Below are 19,644 nucleotides of genomic sequence, written 5' to 3'. Positions count from 1 at the left end.
CTTGAAATCACTATCCATATTTGATTAATGATAAATCCTCATATTTTAAATCCTAGGAAATATATTTAAAAAGTTATATAGAAACTGACATGAAAATAATGGCGAAATTTTTTGAATCGCTTCGAATCTCGAAATTTAAATTAAAAGAAACAACGTAAATGCATGTTATGTTTCACGACTGCTTTCACGATATGTCGAATTTTAACAAACCAATCATAGGTTAGTTGCCGAATGTATTTTGAAAAGAATGTAATCATACTTGTGCAAACTCTTTGTATCGTATGGAATCGTTTCTCGCTGATTGGATGTCGGAAAATGCGACACGCTTCTAACAACGAATCAAAATGAAGTACCTTCTACGCAGTAAGATGAAAGTGGTGGTGTGTACTAAACGTTTGAAGAACGTAGCGCGAGGGATGTGAAAAGTGTTTTTTCACAACCTGTGACTAACTGGCCTGTTTTTTTTTCTCATTACGTCTCGTTGGATGCGTCGGGCACTCAGCTGTGGTGCGGGTATGTGACGACGGAAGATGTTTTGATGGTAAAGATTCGTATACCGAATTTTCACCCGAAACACGAACTGTCATCCGTTCGAAGATCGAAACGGACTTCGTTACGTGTATCGGCGGAAAAACAAGCAATTTATGATGGGGACAGATCTCGAAATATCCCACGTCAAAGTTATCGTGATCGTTTAATCGTGACGTTGGGATTAAAAAACCAAAGTACGTTGTTCGAGAAACGCAAAGCTAGAACTGACGTTCTTTCAAAATGGGAAATTGTTTGAAACGCGCTGGAAGCGGTCAACAGGACAATACCACTTTGCTGAGTAACAATCCTGATCCTCCTACATTGACTAGCGGTTCTTTACAAGAAGGCCTTGGACCTCCGATACCTAATAATGTAATTTTCTTTCTTTAATTTGATCAATCGTAATTTTATTTTTTACTTCTTTCGTCTTCGTCATATTTATAATTTGTATTTCATCCTTTTTCTTTTATTTTACTTTTATATTTATGATGAAAACATTTTTTTTTATAAAAATGATATGACGATATATATACATGTGTAGATATATGTATACATATATATATATATATATATATATATCATAATCATAATAATTGATTTTTGTTATGAGTTTTATCGCATTCGACAGTATCCAGTTAAATTTCATTATTCAAGAAGTTAACAATAAATTTTGTTATTTTATAGTTTGAAGTTAGTTAAACTTATACTTGATTTCACAGGAGGCTGTAACCTTTTCTTATGCACCAGTTTTTACAAGGGAACTTCATCTTCAACAAATTGGCATTGGTGTTAATCTAGGACCAGGTAGTGAAGAAGAACAACAAGTTAGAATAGCAAAACGCATAGGACTTATTCAACATTTGCCTATGAGAGAATATGATGGAACTAAAAAAGGAGAATGCGTGATATGTATGATGGAGCTTCAAGTGGGAGAGGAAGTGCGTTATTTACCCTGTATGCATACTTATCATGCAGTATGTATCGACGATTGGTTGCTGCGTTCCTTGACTTGTCCATCGTGCATGGAGCCTGTAGATGCAGCATTGATTAGTTCATATCATCCGACCACTTAACACCAAGGAGATGGAGAATGAAATAGCTAATCGGTAATCAAACTATATTATCGCGATGAAACAGAAAAATTGGAAAAAATTATTAATTTTATTATCATATATAATGGCTTCTAAATAGAAAAAGGGTATTTTCTTCTTGTTATGGCTAAATTTGCCATTGTATTCAAATATATCTGTTCGCATGCTAATAATAATACTGTATTATAAGAAATTAGAAATTTCTTCTATATAGACATCATTCCCTCTTACAGGGTAATATTCTGCACGTGGATCATAAAAAGAAGTAAAGTGTATTTACGATCAAAATGCAATCGCCATAGTTGTTAATTTTCTGCTAAATCTAAAGTAGCTTTCCTTTCATATGGCTGCAAAAGGTATTCTATTTTGTGCTCAAGTAACTGGAGCAACCAAGAGATGTAAGATTTTGCTGAAAACACTTTAAGTTGAATAAAGAATAGCAGCTACTTGACTTTGGTGATTTGGTCAAGTAATTATAGACAATTATACGCATTGTGAATATCATGAATAATATTCATCACAAAATGTCACATTATGTACATTTTTAACAATAATTGCAACAGTTTCATATTTTCAAATATTTGATATCTATTTTCGGAATATATCTTATGATATATAAAATTAATCATATTCTTTTTAAATGTATTATTTCTTATTTCAATGTAATTTGATTTCATCTTTAGAAGCATGGAAAACAAAAATATTAGAATTCGGAATTTTTTACGTATAATCCGAATTATTTTACAAAAACTGCTTATGATTATATATTTATATTATTATTTATCATTTATATATATTTTTTATATATGCATTACAATATATTCAAATTATTTAAAAGTTTCAGTTCATTGGAAAAATTTGTATATTTGTATAATTATAGCGAGCATTATATATATATATGCTCTCGCATTAATATTCTTCATCATAAGCAGTGCAATTATCAAAATCTTATTCAATGAAATTAATATGCATTGTTTTAATGTTTTTCCATTTATTTTCTTTGCTGTTAGTAATGAATACATAACACAATAGATATCTACAAATAAGAAAAAAAAAGTCATTCTTTATTTTTATAAAGATATTCATAAAAATATACATCTTAGAATTTTTGTGAATGTTATCATTGAAATTCAAAATGCAATTTCAACTACAAATGAAAGAACGGGGTTCGCGTAATAGTTTAGTTGTTCAATTCAAGTTCGATATAATCGAAATTTGAACAAAGAAATTGCACGATGAGTAAGTTATTCAACTTAGATTTTCACATGGACTTAAAACTCGTAAATAAAATTTTCATAATAATACTTATTATAATTTTCTAATACATAAAAATTCAACGATTCGATCGATTTCATATAAAGAATGTAAATGTATATATATTCTTTTAAGAATATACGTACGCATATGCATACATATATTTCCTACTTGGACGAAAATATTTTAATGTTTTACGAGAGCTTCATGTGTGTAATATTATTGATTTGTTTGGAAAAAAGTGATGCTGTGAAATAGTGATTTATTGACAAAATATAAATATAAAAATAGTGATCTAATAATAATAATACAAATATAAGTATTTAGTAACAATTTATGATTTTTTTCAACAATACCTACCCTTATTTATTAAATAATAATTTAAATAATTTAAATAAATTTCATTCTATTTTGATCTTAAATTGAAATTCATTCTATGAGAATTTTCATGTTATATAAAATTATAATGAAAAAAATAATCATAGAATATGTTTATGCTAAATATTAATTAAAATAAAGTAATCCTGAAACATTTCATAATAGTATACATATTTTGCAATTAAATATATGTATATGTATAAACTAATCTTGTAAATAATTCTACATATTTTACGATTAGCATTAGAAATATTAATATATTCATCGAATAAAAATATATAAGCTAGTGACAATTTATTTTGATTGTTTTCAAGTACTTTTCATACACAATGAATAATTTATTAAGTTATGTGGAAAACTTAAAGGTAAATCTTGATCCTTATTTTTTTATTAAACTTATATGGTTTGCTACTATACTTAGAAAATATTACTAGCTAGGAAATAAATTTCTAGTAATATGAAGGTTGGATCATTGTGAAGAAATAGATACATGGGAAAGAAGGAAAGAAAGAGAGAGAGAGAGAAAGAAAGAAAGAATGGTATCGCGCAATCAGTGAGGGAGTTTCGCATCGGTCCGTGGGCGTCATCATGGTGTGTGGGTTGAAGCGTTTTTAAGAGACAAGTTTGTTTTTAATCGATAGAACGTGGTAATTTTCATTATTACGGTGATGTTTTTACAAGGAATGTTGCCGTTATTCTACGAATCGCTATGGAGAAAATTATTAGTACGCAGTGTACAGTTACGAAATAAATTTTAAGCGAAACGGTACGACGGTGTATACAATGTCGAATACAGAACAAATTTTTTTCGATCATCGATTTGTGTGGAAATACAAATGGGCGATTGTTATATTACCGATATTATTTCTAACTCCATCAAACTTTATAAAAGCCAACAAGATATCGTATGGCAACATAAAGGATAATCAATGTCCTGTTGAGTGTGATTGTCTTGGAAATGTGGTGGACTGCATTAACTTACAATTGATTGGAGCACCCAGCGGACTACCACCATGGACAGAGATCTTGTAAGTAAATAATTGCATATTATCCTATCAAGAAAAATGTACATCACATCATCACTGTATTATCATCACTATCGTGTTGTCTTTCATGGTTTGTTTTAGTTCGACGTGTTTTCGAAAATTTATTAAAATCATTACGATATTTAATACCGATAATTCCTTATTTAATGAATTATTATTAAAAGTTATATATAATCAAATTTTTATTCTTTTTTAACTCACTAAATTGATTTAAATTTATATTAGATATTCATTACTTAAAATTTAAACTAAAAATTATGTATGCAGTGTAACATGATCTGACAAGATAAAGATAAGAGAGTACATTGTAAATTTATAACAGAAGTGTGAACGTAAATGATAATGATATCGATTTCATTAAATAAATCAATATAAATACTATTATTATTTTAATCTCTTATTTAGAAAGTTTGTTGTTGTTACTTTACAAATATTCTATAAAACTAACTTTTCTTTATTAAGATTATGTAATTTATTGAGTCCACTATGGATAAATACAACATTAATATAATTGTTAAATTATTTATTATTATTATTATTATAATATTTTAATATTTCTCAATTAATTCATAATTATTACTCTTTATTTATTATATAAAATATTATATAGTAAAATATTATATAGCAAAATATTATATTATATTATATACTTATATTTTATTTTAAACATTAATAAATAAGATTAAATATTGAAAAATTTTCTTTTTCAAATATATTTTTAAAAATATAATACTTAATACTTGATCGAATTAAAGAGAACAAAATTAAAATGAAAAATATTTTTCTTTATATTTATGTCATTTATAATTAAATTTTAAATATTATACAATTGTATTTATAAACATAATAATAATTATTATATCCATGTATATATATATATTATATTTATCAATATAAAATATATTGATTATGTTAGTGGATAAGTATATAAGCAATAAACAAAAAACATAAAAAAATCTTGTTTTTTTTTGCAGAGGATTAAAGGGGAACAATATAGCTAGTTTGGAGCCTGATATTTTATTACATTTAACTAAATTGAAAGAATTGTGAGTAATATTTTTAAAAATAAAAAAATTTTAACTGATGATATATCTTTAAAAAGAATTATTTTAATTAATATTTTGATATTATTATTAATTATTCAAGAGATCTTAGTGGAAACAAATTTGGAGATGACTTTAGAATTATTCTATCAGAAGGTACGCACTTACAAATGCTTAAAGTAAATAAAAACCAATTAACACAAGTGCCAGACATGTTTTTTGTTAAAAACATAACACATCTTGCATTGTAAGTATATTGCTTATATTATTAAATATTGCGGGGATTATAAGAAAAAATAACATAATAATATAAAAATAAATAATATTTTATTTTTATAGAGCTCACAATTCAATTACCGATATAAATGGAACCGCATTACTCAACTTGCAACGGCTTCAAAATTTAGATCTTAGTGGAAATAAAATAAGTGTTATTCGAAATGGATCCTTTCTTGCACCTAATTGCCTTACACATTTGTATGGAACTATTTTATTATCCGTATAAAACTCATAATAATACTTATAAACCTATTTGAAATTTTTTTTATTTTCTTACAGAAATTTAAATAAAAATCAAATAAAAGTCATTGAAAACGGGAGTTTGGATAATTTAACTTCATTAGAAGAATTGCGACTGAATAAAAATCATTTGACGCAATTGAAAGATCTTTTTACAAACTTAAAAAAATTGCGTATATTGTGAGAAATTATTTCATATGGTTTTTTTATTGTTCATTATTGTTTATATCATTATTTATATTTATTGATTATATGATTAATGTACGATGTTTTTTTCTAGGGAAATAAATAGAAATGAATTGCAGACAATCCAAGGACTTAGCCTTAGAGGTTTAAAAAATTTAAAAGAATTACATTTAAAAAAAAATAAAATCGAAACATTAGATGATGGTGCGTTTTGGCCTCTCGAAAATTTAACGATTCTAGAACTTGACTTTAATTTATTAACTATGGTGAGAAAAGGTGGTCTATTTGGATTAGAACATTTACAAAAATTAACGTTATCACACAATCGAATACGCACCATTGAAATACAAGCATGGGATAGATGCAAAGAAATCATCGAATTGTTAGTAATATTTTAATTCTGTAATATACTATAATAGGATTATGACAATAGAAAATTAACAAAATTTATCATTTTATCAAACTATATTCGGTTACAATGAAAGATATATTTGCAGAGATTTATCGTACAATGAAATATCCACAATTGAACGAGATACATTTGAATTTTTGGAAAAATTGAAAAAACTTAAACTGGATCACAATCAGATTACATACATTGCAGATGGCGCATTCAGTTCAACTCCTAATCTACAAATATTGTACGTATAATATATCATATTGTAACAACATGAAAATTTGTAAAAATCCAACAAATTTTTTATAATAATCATATTATTGTCAGGGAATTGAAATTTAATAAAATTTCGTACATGGTGGAAGATATTAATGGTGCCTTTGATCCACTCGGACAATTATGGAAACTAGGATTAGCACATAATAGAATAAAATCGGTAAACAAAAATGCGTTTACTGGATTAAGTAATGTAACCGAATTGGATTTAAGTGGAAATAATATAACAAGTATTCAGGAAAATGCATTCGTTTCAATGACTAGATTAACTAAATTGAGAATGAATTCGAGTATGTATAAGTATATAAATATGTTTGTAATGTTTTGTGATTTAATATTTGCATTTACTTTTATCTATTTTTATCCTTGTTGTACGAAGGTGTTTTAGTTTGTGATTGTGGCTTACAATGGTTAAGTATGTGGTTACGTGAGCATAGTTATACCGATGCGGAAGTTTATTGCGGATTTCCACATTGGTTACAAGGAATGTCATTAACTCAACTTCATCATAAAAATTTTACATGCGGTTAGTTTATCGATAAAAAATTATACTTTTAACATAATTTTATTTCGTATAAATTCATTATTCATTCAAAAATATTGCGAATATATGGGATTCAGATGAATATCCGAAACCAAGAATCATCGAAGAACCTAAAAGTCAGATGGGTATTAAAGGAGACAATGTGACATTGGTTTGTCGAGCAACAAGTACCGCTATAGCAAGACTACATTTTACTTGGAAACACGATAATATTGAAATTAATGATGACAATCTACAAATAAACACCGATTCTACGGAGAATGGAGTAACAGAGGCAACTTCTATCTTACATCTTACTAACGTTACTCATGCAAATGCTGGAAAATATCAGTGCATGGTGACCAATACATATGGAACAACATATTCCGCAAAAGCAAAATTAAGTATTTTAAGTGAGTTATATTAATTCAAATTTGAATTTAAACAAATATCATATAACATATAATATCCCATCTGTTAGAAATATATCACAAATAATAATGAAAATTTTTATTATAGTATATCCATCTTTTTCAAAAATTCCACATGATATACGTGTAATTGCTGGAAGTACTGCTCGCCTTGAATGTTCAGCAGAAGGGCAACCATCACCGCAAATAGCATGGCAAAAGGATGGTGGTAATGATTTTCCAGCGGCAAGAGAAAGAAGAATGCATATGATGCCTACTGACGATGTATTATTTATCGTCGATGTGAAAACTGCTGATAGTGGCGTTTACTCGTGTACCGCGCAAAATCTTGCTGGCTTGATCGTTGCAAATGCTACTCTCACGATATTAGGTAAATTTTTACATAATGTGAACGAAATTAAATTGCCGTTTCTTAGTAAATAATTGCGATTATGATTTTTTTTATTTCATTTTTTTTCTTTAAAAAGAAACACCATCGTTTGTAAAACCAATGGAAAATAAAGAAGTGACAGTTGGTGGTTCGATCGTATTGGAGTGTATGGCAAGTGGTATGCCCAGACCAAAATTATCTTGGCGTAAAAATGGTAATCCTCTGTTAGCGACTGAACGACATTTTTTCACTGCTGAAGATCAGCTTTTGATTATTGTCGACACTAGAATTAGTGACGCTGGTAGTTACGAATGTGAAATGAGCAATTCATTGGGCAGCGTTGTTGGCGCATCTCATCTTACTGTAAAACCAGGTAAAATGTTTTTTTCAGTTAAATTTTTTGTTCTTTTTTTCTTCTTCAAAATTTAAAGTAAAATATATAAAAATATTGCTTATTCCACAGCTCCGATTTCGACTCTCAGCCCCATATCGGTAAACGAAGATGATATTCTTGGTTTGATAATAATCACTGTTGTATGTTGTGCTGTTGGTACATCTATAGTATGGGTAGTTATAATCTATCAAACTAGAAGACGGTTGAATAATGTTGCTCAAGGTAGATCGCATGCACAACCAACGCCGACTCTAACAGGTACGGTAGCAGATACGCAAACGCATATATATTTGGAGACGAGTTCCCAGCATAGTAAAGACAGCGGTACAGGAGATAGCACGAATCCTAGTAGCGATCAATTACAATTATGTTTACCTGGTAAGTAAAAATATTTTTATTTTATTATTATTATTATCGTTGTTGTTGTTGTTATTATTGTTATTATTCTAAAATTTACCTATTATATCTATTTTTAGAGGAAATCGTTACGTGCTCTGTGAATAATGAGGAAGAACCAAGTGCAGTGGTAAATGTAGGGGCTCCATTGTTAAGATACACTAATCACGAACGAATCGTTCGTGAGAACAAAGACTGTGCCGTTTAAAAAATGATTTCAAATATGATTTTTTTTTTCTTCGTAACTGATTCGTCATGTTTCATGCATGAACATTTTCATTTACAATGTGCAAAATAATTATCGAAAAACTATCAAGCAGAATCGTTCTGATCATTGAATTACAAAGTAATAGTCACGGCAATCGTACAGTTGGATAAATTTATTGTGTCATGAACATTATTTTTGTGATGTATGATGATATGAACGTGATATGAACGAACGATAGTTTATTTTATTGTGTTTTAGTTTTCATGAAAAAAAAAAACTTGTCAAAAGAAAAATACGTAAATTAGAAAGTACTATTGACGTATAATTTGTAAATATTTAGAGTAAGAACTCGATTAATTCAATTCATGTCGCCGAGAAAAGAGAAAAGTTAACACAAGTATGTTGACACCGGGAATTAACCCGTAATCCGCAAAAGCCACTTACTATGTAAACCAGTCTTTTGTGATAGATATTTATTTTTAGGATTACTTAATTACTATTAGAATATACAATGACTATATTTATAATGCCCCATGACGTAAGTTTGCCTAAAAAAAAAAAAGAAAACGAAAAAAACAGATGAAACGAGTAAAAAAAACGTACATAGGTCTACGCACAGGTATTTTATATTCAACAAAACGCGTTAATCATGTGTAAATATACATCGAAAAGAAAGAAAGTGTGCGTGCATACTTCCGTATACGCTGTGTGTCTGTTTGCGTGTATGTGTGTGTATGTATGTATATGTGTGTGTGCTGTGTGTACACATTGTTATGCACCAAAGTGCTAATATGTAGACATTTAATAATTTGTCTTCCTCTTTATTTTTTATTCATAATCATTATGTCACTTTTAGATAAAGTAGTTTTGAAATAATTTAATCGATCAATAATGATTGCTCATCACTGATAGATATCAATATAATTTTTCTAATATTTGATTATATAATGTCGTCACTGAATCAAAGATTTTCCTTTAATATTAAATTTCAGTGAAATTTTTTCTATGTAAAGAATAATTGTATTTCGTTAGTCAATTATATAAACATTTCATTATTTTTATCGAGAAGAAATTTTTACAAAAGAAAATGCATATTTTTCTTTTTTTTTCTTTTTTTTTTTTTTCCATCATTTTGTATAATTAATTTTTGAACACATATTTGTACGTTTCAATAGATGGTACTTTCAATTGAAATGCACGCACGAGAATAGAAAGAATTGTGATTAGTTGAACGTGCGATAAAACGACGATCGTTATGTAACAAGACTCCAATGAATATTATAATTTCTGTGAGTTTCTGTAAGTTAATTTGTGATATTTTTATGCCCCATGAATAATTTAAAATTCTCACAAACATAGCACAAGAATATCAACGACAGCGCGAAGATTGGCAAATGTCCGAAACTTAAATAAAATATTACGACGATCATTGTTTCGTTGTCATGATGGTTTGATAATGATGATGATGGTCATACATGGTCTTATATATACATATATATATATATATTTTTTTAGATCTTATATTTCGAGAGAATGAAAGAAAAGAAGAACGAGTGATGACCATCTCTTTTGACGGATAACAAAACATCGTATTATAGTATTAAATGCGACAAATAGTTATTCCGTTAAAGACGAGAAAGGATCGAAATGAAATTTGTACTTTATTTTTCGAAGCATTTGTTCACTCTTTTTTTTTTCTTCTATATTTCATCGATCAATGACTTTTGTGGTTCGCGCTGTTTTTTACACGAAAAAAAGAACGATATTTCGAGATTGTTCAACAACGTTTCTCAAGGGAAAAGAAAATTTAACGTCAATATGATGAATTCACTAATTAATCGCGAATGATCGCGATTTAACATTGCGTCCAGCAATCTAATAGATTTAGCAAGATCGTGCAAACTTACCAGTGACAAGTATTATAAATTGTATTTTGCCAATAAACAAAGAAAAACTATCTTACGAAACATCGATGGGGTTCGCGTGTGTGCGTGTGTATGTGCGCGCGCTTTAAACAAGGCGTCCTCGTGTAATTCAGTATTTTTTCCTTGTTGTTACGTGGTATATTATAAGCAAATACAAGTAATGTATTAGGATAATTAGATTTGTTGTAATCGCGAACGAAGCGAACAATCCCCGACACTTTTTTTTTCTTGTCTTTATTATACACTTTTTCCTTTCTTTTCTTTTTTTTTTTGAACTTTATTTACCAAACGAGCATACTTTGTTAAAATATAATTGCTGATACATGTACATATACATACGAGAAAGAAAGAAAAAAAGAGGGAAAAAAAAAAAAACAAATTTTTAATAATTTTTTTTTTTTAATTTTCAAATGATACGCCAGCGTATCATAATCGTTTATTTTTCCTTCTTTTTTTCTTTCTTTCTTTTATTTTTCCTTTTTAACGAGCATTATATCTGTTGAATGTACGCGCAGGTGTGTACATATTTTACACGGTCGCGGTCACGGTTATCCCTCGATTTTCAATTTTCTGTTTACATAAAATATACGATGGTTATCATGGAAACACGCATCACAAGTATTTTCTATTTTTTTTCAAACAAAAAAAAATGAAAAAATATCGATTCACATTCAGACGAATCTAATATCGACTTTCTTTACATCGATTAAATCGATCCGATCGATTATAAATCGCTGAACGGAATCGAATCAACGATTCGGACCGTTCCATTCTAACCAATATGGAGGGATAGCGATTTGCGATTTGTTTACGAAAAGTGAATGGGAGAAAGAAAAAATAGTTCGAGAAAAAGAAAGAGAGAGAGAGAAAGAAAATAGTATTTGTTATCTAAATTTCCAAATATCACAATGATCAAAATATCGTAACGCGTAAGAGAGTGTTTTCACGATATTCTCACTTGGTTCTCTTAGTCACGAAGCCCGATGATAAAAACAAACGGTTGGTTTTCCCGAAACGAGATTCCGTAAAACAACAATAGGAAAAACGTGCATCGTGATAAGTCAAAGGGGGAAAAAATCTATAAATAAATAATAAGGATATGAGAATATTTAAATGAGATAATAAACGAAACAATAACGTCTCTCGAAAGAGATTTCTACGACGTTGATTATTCGTTCATCCTCGCAAATGAACATCATTTTTTTCGATTAATATTATAATGCACTTACGAAATAATAATATTTTTCTTTTTTTTTTCTTTTGATTCTAAGGAAATCGTTAAGATTCTCGTTCTATTTTGTTTTACAAATCGCGGCGACAGTTTTCTCTAAGATCCTGCTTGTCAAAATTGACGCCCGTTTCATTGGCTGAAAAATAACAGCGAATATCCTGCACGAACGAGATAATTAGAATTTCCATCATCGTTGATGAAAACGTCAAAATAACAAATTAATTTGATCGCAATATATATATATATATAAATATAAATATAGATATATATAAATATATATATATATATATATGTACACAACAGATGATATCGAGACTTCGCGTAGAAATTTCGGGATACGCATACGAATACATAAAAATGATATTTTGTAGATAACGAGAAACTTGTATTTGAGCGTATCGTTTTCGTCCTTTGGGCATAATCCGGGATCAAATTTCATCATTCGTAGCGTTCAACGAAACACCGCGATATCGATTTTCTACCGACCATTATTATTACTTAATTGATTCGCGGCAAAATCGAACGGCGCGATTCGTCACATTTGTAACACAAAATTCTCTAACTAATCTATTCATTTATCTATCTAATTAACTAACTATATTTATCTATATTTATACGTACGTGTTTCGCGTTGTTCACGATAAAAGTAACAGTGCTTCGAACAATGTCGAAAAATCATGAAAACGCAAATGTTTGCTCGTTGATCAACGATCGGCGAACCGTTCGATCCTCCATTCTTTTTCTTTTCTCTTGTTTATTTTATTGCCGCAATCGTCCACGAATACGGATAATTATATAAAGAGTTGTTTCTTGTATTTACGAACAGAGGAGAATACGTTACGAGACGGCGAACGGTGCGCCATCGTCGGTGTCGATTTTGACTAAATCGCGGAAGCGGCTAAACGGATTTATCTTATACAAAAATATCCGGAAAAATACAAGATTTTTATCGAAAATTTGTTATCTATACATCTCAATCGGTCATTTAAACAACGATCGCTCGTCTATAAACAACGTGACGTATAAAGCGCGATCTCGTTGCTACGAGTTACACGACCGCATTCATTATTATCATTATTATCATTATCAATTTCCTCGATCGCTAATCCTCCTCTCTTCTAATCAAACTCGATATCGAGATTTCGATCGGTGTCGTCGAGCACGCGATCGCAGTGGAGAAAAATGTGATTAGGTGATTAGGCCGGATGCGTCGAGGGAGGGGAGAGGGAGGGGTAGGGCGAAAGGGGAAGGGGTCCGCACAGCGAGAGGAACGGCGAATTCGTTTCGAATTCGCGATACCGTGCGCGTTTTCGAAAATTAGGGAGGGAAGAAGGAAAGAAGGTCGTCGGTTTAAAACGCGACGATCAATAGGAACGAGTCGGTACCGTGTATCACCGTGTCGCCGTTCACCGTATCACTTCCCCGCTTCCTCGCTAATCGAAACGCGTACAATCGATTTACCATCGAAAACGGAGAAGAAAAAAAAAAATAAAAAGAGAGATGTCTGGTGAACACGCGCGAATCGCGATCACTCGAAGAAAACGATCGTTCGCGAGTGAAAAAATTCTACCAAATAGTAACAGTAATAGTAGTAATAGTAGTGGTGATGATGATAGTGGTGGTGTAGTGGTGGTGGTGGTGGTGGTACACACGCGGTTAGTGCACGATCGAATTGCGCGAGAGCGAAATATCGGGCGAGTTTTGCACAGTGTTTGGTCGATTCACGGCCGATGATCGCGATCACGGCAGTTGAAGTAACAACGAGAAGCAAGTTCGACCGAGTGTTTGTTTACTTGTCCTCGTCTCGCCTCGCCCCGCGTGCCGTTATCGCGCTTCAACGGTCGCTTCGCACAGAAGCTTGGGCTCTCTAGAAGAGCAACGGTCGTCAATAGTTGTTCATGTCCTTGAGCTCGGTGTAAGCGATCCTCTTTCGGTAAAGATTCCCACTCGGCGATATCACTTTCCTCTTGTTTGGCATCGTGGACGGGCCCGGTACGTAGTAATGCCGCCTTTTGTACACCACCATTCTGTAAACGATTAGCAAACGATTAACGTCACTTTCCTTTAATTCCTAAATTCCTACGATCGACGAATCGTCGATGGAACGAGAGTTAAACAACGAGAGGTTTATGTGCCGTTCGCTTCCTGTAAGGACACGCTCGTCGTTCGCGACACGCAACATGCATTCATACCGTACGTTGCGCGCGCATAATAAACAATAAATCAATTTAACCGTGTTAGATCAATTTAACGCGTTTAATCTTTGATTCGATCGTAAGTATTTTGCGCATATTCAACGATATCGAAGAGTCGTACGAGACGGAGACGGAAAAAAGATATAGGTTTCGCGTTCCAGGTTAATGGATCGGTTTGCCGCGGCGCAAAAGATAAAATCGCGCGTTACGTGTACGATCGTGGCAACTTCCGGTGTTTCTCGAGTCGTCATCGTTGTGTCGTTGTGTCGTTGTGTCGTCGAATTAATCGTGGCTGAAGCAGAGAATTGCGACTTTCGATCGATTTAAATTTCAAGTGAATTTTGTTCCATCTAAGATGAGCGTGTTTTATTGCTCGACGATAATCGAGGAGACGACGAGGAGATAAAGAAAGGAGATAAAGGAAAAATATTACACGAGAAAGAACGGTGTCAACGTTTATGCAGTTGTTTATGCGACCTGTCGATACAATAACGAGAGTATTGTGTGCCGAAAATATATATATATATTATATATATATATATATTTCGTTGGCACTGCAAGATATAACGGATAAAGGAAACGTGATAAAATTCGTGGAGAACATATCGTTGGAATAATCGTTGGAGAACAGGTGTCGGGTAGATTTTCTGATTTATACACTTTATTGAAATGTTACCACCACACAAGGCAAGCAAACGTAAGGCATAGCGAGATATATGTATATACATATATATATATATATATATATATATATAATTATATACATACATATATATATATATCGTTGATCGAAACAAATTAAATTTATCATCTACTTTTCCCTCGCGACGATATTTTTAGATATATTTTTGCTAATCTCTAATCTCTAGCCCAGTCTTGTTCCGGTCGTCCTGCAACCCCTATACTCATCCAATTCGTCCGATTCGTCAATTTTATCGATCGATCAACGATCCGCTGCGAAATGCGTCAACGATAATTTCTTACGTTCTTTTATTGTTGTTACAGATATCTCTAACGAGCGAAATATTCATTTTCGATGATAATAGGTAGGAACGTCGAGTTATCGCTATCTATACGGCAATATATATATATATACACCTTTGTTAAAAAAAAAAAAATACTTAACAACGTATTGCCGGAATGCGTCGACTAATCTAAAAACGGGCAATATTAAAAACATTTTTTAGCTCGTTGATAAAAATAATGCGACACGTCGAGATCTTGTAAACCCGTCTTGGTCCCCCTCTCCAAGTAGGAAAAACTTGGAGATCGTCGTACAAGATAAAAATTATACATAAAAAAAAAAAAGAAAAAAAATAAACTCCGTTTATCCGGAATGGAACAGTGGCGAGGTTGACGGTTCATCCGAGGAATGATCCAAGATTCATTGGTACGGCCCTCTTTGGTAGCATGATACGAAGTAGACAAGTTGGTTAGTTGGAAAAAAAATGACTAGACAAATATACATATATATAAATATATATATATATATATATATATTCGCTTCCTCGATTCTTGGAATAAATCGGCTTCGATCGAAATCGAATTCGTTTCGATTTATCATCGATCGACTCGTTCTTTCTTTCTTGACCAACTTTGTTCGCGTGCTTCGCTTTCGAAGCGAACAGAAGAAGAAAAAAAAAAGAAGAAAACAAAATTCATTCCATAATACTGCGAGTTAAGAGAATAATAACAAATTTTGGGATCGTTAACCCGCGTCCTTACTTAATCCCTTAAAAAAGAGCGATCCTCGACCAGCGAAGACAACGATCGTTACACAACGGGGGGGGGGAGCACGATTAAAAATCACAGAACTAGAGAAAATCACGTTACTAGAGAAACTAGAAAGAAAGAAAGAAAGAAAGAAACAAAGGAAGAGAGAAAGAGAGAGAGAAAGAGTCGCGAAATAAACGGAGAATAAAAACACCGTGTCCGATTTCCTCCCAGACGTGGTGGACTCCTCGTAGAATTCGGGGGGGAGGGGTGGGGGGGAGGGGAGAGAAGAACGGAGAAAAAGCGAGATCGGCGTTTTTTGTGCACGCTTGGCACAAAAAAAAGTTCTCCCAGACAGACCGATAGATAGACGAACAGGTGCTAGAAATGGCGCAAGCAAGGATATCTGAAACATAAAGCAAAAAACGGAGGAGAAGTTGGTATCAACCGTATCAACGAGCGAGACGAAATTGGATGTGTGCGTGTATACACGCACACACAAGAGATGGACGATGAACAACTTACCTCACCCGATAAATCCTGCGGCCAAGGATATGACGAGGGCGAGAATACCGGTCATCACTTGGCCGGCGGTCGAGACGACGACCGGTTGAGGGGTCGAGTTGGAGTGGAAGGTCGCCACGAAACGATCCTCGGCCGTCAATTTGTCCCCGTACCTGTTCAGCAAGTCCAAGATGACCCCGTTGCTCCAGCCGAAGCCCAGCTGGACCTCGTACTCGCCACCGCCCCCGTGCCCGCCCGAGACGGTCGCGTCGTACTGAGAAAAACGATGGAGCGTAACCGAGTGGCAAGGATCGCGCTATCCGCATAATCGTCGGTACTACCTTCTCGAACATGCTGTGCGTCTCGTTGTACGCCTTGTAATTGCTTCGAACCCACCGCTCGCTTATCTCGTAGGCGAGCCTCTGGGCCCAGGGGTCCTCCGTCTTGTTCAACGCCATGATCACGAAATATTGGAGGGGCGGCCAAGCGTTGGGGTAATCCCACTGCTCGCCCGAGTGCTCGAGCGTGGTCGGTATACCGCCGAGATTCAACATTATCTTGTTCTTCTCCAGATACTTGAGCACCTTGGACACGTACTCCTCCCTCTTGGCGATGTCGTAGCAATCGGTCCACAGGGGGAGGATGTTGGTCGGATAGAAGTAATCCCTCTTTATGTCGTTCAATATGTCGTAGTCGAGCCAGGCACCGACCTCGTCGTGCCACAGCACCGCCGTGATCGCCCTCTTCCACTCGGCCGCCCTTTTCTGGTAATACGCCACTTTCGATTCGTTCCCCATCCTTTGATTGTACTGTGCCAGCAGCACCGCGTTCCGATATATTATCGAGTTCAGATCGACCGGGATGATGTACCTCGTTTTCAAATTGGTCAGATTACCTGAAGAAGAAGAAGAAGAATAGGATCGATGACGGGGTTAGAATGTTCGAGGAGGAGATCTCGTTTAGGGGAACAGATTTGGAAAAGAACGGGGAGAGGAGAGATAGAGATAGAGAGAGAGATTGAGAGGAAAAAAGAGGAAGCATTTATCAACGTGGTTATTAACAATCGCGTCGTGTTACGTTGCGAAACACAGGATTATTACATCGTTTCGAGTTTGCTCGAACCGAGTCCAAGATGGGGAGGGAGAAAAAGAAAGAAGAATTACCTTTGTTCGTGCCGTCCAGTATGAACCAACGGCTGGAAAAATCCCAACCGGATTCGGCAGCCGTTTTCAACTCCGAATAATAATTGTCCTTCTCTTCGTTGGTGCGAAAACTTTGACTGGTGAGGTAATCCTCTCTGAACGACAGAAATTGGACGATTAGAGAGCGTGTGGGCGCGAGGACGATCGGTTACTACTTACTTGTAGGACTCCGGCCGAGGACCGGACGATTCCTCGTTGTATCTGGCCAACACGTAATTGACACCGTCCACCTCGATCTCGACCGTCCGATTGGTCATCCAAAAGTCGAACTCTTTCTCGAGGAGGTAAAGATTGTTCTCGAGCCACTCGTAATCGTGAGTGGTCTTCAGATACTCGTCGACCATGGGAATCAACATGGGCGGTTGGGATCTCATAGTGTAGTATATCCTGCCTCCGTTCGGGATGAAACCGATCTTATCCACGAGGGAGACGAAATTGGTCAACATTCCTTTCACGGTGGTGTACATCTCCGAGAGGAGCAATCCTTTCACGATCCAATACGAGTCCCAGTAATAAAATTCGCGAAATCTACCTCCGGGGACGATGACCGGATGCGGCACGTAAATGATCGAGTAGAGTTCCTCGTTCACGCGGACGTCGTCCTTCATCTTTCGCCCCAACATTTTCCAAATACCGTTCAACTCGGCGGCGAAGTTTCGAAGATCGTCGTCGAGAATTCTGGAGAGAAACTTGGGCCTGAACGTCCAATCGACCGGATCCCAATCCTCGAACTCGGATCCTTCCGGGTCGAAAGTGTCGTTGACGAATCGCTCGATCTGGTACCTGGTTGGCATCTGATCGTGCCGATCCATGAAGTCTCGAAACAACTTCAGCGTCTCGTAAGGCGGATGTTTCATCTTCATGTCGACGAACGTTTTCGAGTCCTTGTAGATCGAGGCCATCTGTATCGTGTGCAGCAACTCGCCTCGGCAGTAAACGTCGCTGCAAGCCCAACACGCACACGTACACGCACACACTCTCGTCGTGTATATTCGAAACAATCCCGTTTCTTTCCTATCCGCTATCTAAAAAAACCTCGATAACCTATCGTCCCCTCCCACCTCCTCCTCCTCCTCCTCCGTGGTCCCGTTCTCCTATCGCGCGGATCTCGCATCCCCTCGCCATCTTTTATCCCCTCCTTTGCCCAATTCCAACCAGCAATTATCGCGATAACGGAGAGACCCTGGATTTGCTTTATTTTTTTTCCTTACTTATTTATTTATCCCAACCGTTCTATCTTTCCTCCGCGTTATCTCGATTCGCGAAACTCCTACCTGGCCACTCCCCCCTTCTCCCTCTTCCTCCTTCCTCGTCAAATCCGACTCCGTTTCGTCGTCGAATTGATCTTGTGATAAAAATACGCGCGATAAATACGTAAAAAAAAAAAAAAAACGTTTCAAAGATATTATTTCTCTCTTGGAAAATGTAACGTAACAAACGTCCGTCGTTTCGAACGAATGGACGCGAGGAAAGGAAGAATTAATTCTCGAACGAAATATCTAACGTATAATTCTCGAGTTGCTATCCGTTTTCACGCTACCGATGTTTACCGATGACAAGTGGAGAGCCACTCGAAATATCGGAACGTGCTCGCATCCCGTGGCTCGATCCGTGCACGCGGTGAGGTCACGTTCATTGTACTTGCGGAACACGATAATTTAAAAAGCTGGTGTTCCGTCCGTTACCGTTTCGTTCCGCCGAAGTTCATTGCTAAGGGCATATCTTTTAATTGGACGATTTTGCGACTCGCCGAGGAAGCTGCGGAACGCAACGCTCCTCGTTGGCATCGTTGTGCTCGACGCGATGAATCACCGAGCATCGCCGTGTGGGT

At 34.5% G+C, this 19,644-nt stretch overlaps 2 protein-coding genes across 4 annotated transcripts; both read left to right on the top strand.

The window, feature by feature from the left end:
- Positions 1-241: 241 nt before the first annotated feature.
- Positions 242-3,209, top strand: LOC107992501 (RING finger protein 11). Of its 2 annotated transcripts, XM_017048425.2 has the most exons (3): positions 280-903; positions 1,251-1,637; positions 1,856-3,209. In XM_017048425.2, exons 1-2 carry the CDS (start codon positions 772-774, stop codon positions 1,602-1,604), a joined length of 486 nt encoding a protein of 161 aa, XP_016903914.1. In that variant the 5' UTR covers positions 280-771; the 3' UTR covers positions 1,605-1,637; positions 1,856-3,209. The 2 variants fall into 2 exon arrangements, with proteins under 2 accessions (XP_061927717.1, XP_016903914.1); XM_062071733.1 differs by having other exon boundaries at positions 242-903; positions 1,251-3,209.
- A 564-nt stretch (positions 3,210-3,773) lies between these two features.
- LOC107992464 (leucine-rich repeats and immunoglobulin-like domains protein 3) lies at positions 3,774-19,237 on the top strand. 2 transcript variants are annotated; one of them, XR_009828901.1, is made up of 15 exons: positions 3,774-4,282; positions 5,275-5,346; positions 5,447-5,590; positions 5,683-5,820; positions 5,902-6,042; positions 6,143-6,430; positions 6,546-6,689; positions 6,773-7,011; positions 7,101-7,247; positions 7,343-7,657; positions 7,764-8,045; positions 8,143-8,418; positions 8,509-8,817; positions 8,916-15,091; positions 15,400-19,237. XR_009828901.1 is itself a non-coding variant. In XM_017048338.3 (14 exons), exons 1-14 carry the CDS (start codon positions 4,038-4,040, stop codon positions 9,041-9,043), a joined length of 2,868 nt encoding a protein of 955 aa, XP_016903827.2. In that variant the 5' UTR covers positions 3,774-4,037; the 3' UTR covers positions 9,044-19,237. The 2 variants fall into 2 exon arrangements, 1 of the variants encoding a protein (XP_016903827.2); XM_017048338.3 differs by having other exon boundaries at positions 8,916-19,237.
- The last annotated feature ends 407 nt before the right edge of the window (positions 19,238-19,644 follow it).

Source organism: Apis cerana, linkage group LG2, assembly GCF_029169275.1.
Source record: "Apis cerana isolate GH-2021 linkage group LG2, AcerK_1.0, whole genome shotgun sequence".
NCBI classification, from domain to species: domain Eukaryota; kingdom Metazoa; phylum Arthropoda; class Insecta; order Hymenoptera; family Apidae; genus Apis; species Apis cerana.
The sequence above is the reverse complement of the archived record's forward strand: the minus strand, read 5'-3'. Positions and strand labels throughout refer to the sequence as shown.

Coding starts and splice junctions, on each gene's coding strand:
- LOC107992464 (XM_017048338.3), top strand. CDS start 4,038: ATGTCGAATACAGAACAAATTTTTTTCGATCATCGATTTGTGTGGAAA. Junction 6,043..6,142: donor TTAAAAAAATTGCGTATATT/GTGAGAAATTAT, acceptor GTTTTTTTCTAG/GGAAATAAATAGAAATGAAT. Junction 8,046..8,142: donor TGCTACTCTCACGATATTAG/GTAAATTTTTAC, acceptor TTCTTTAAAAAG/AAACACCATCGTTTGTAAAA.
- LOC107992501 (XM_062071733.1), top strand. CDS start 772: ATGGGAAATTGTTTGAAACGCGCTGGAAGCGGTCAACAGGACAATACC. Junction 904..1,250: donor GACCTCCGATACCTAATAAT/GTAATTTTCTTT, acceptor TTGATTTCACAG/GAGGCTGTAACCTTTTCTTA.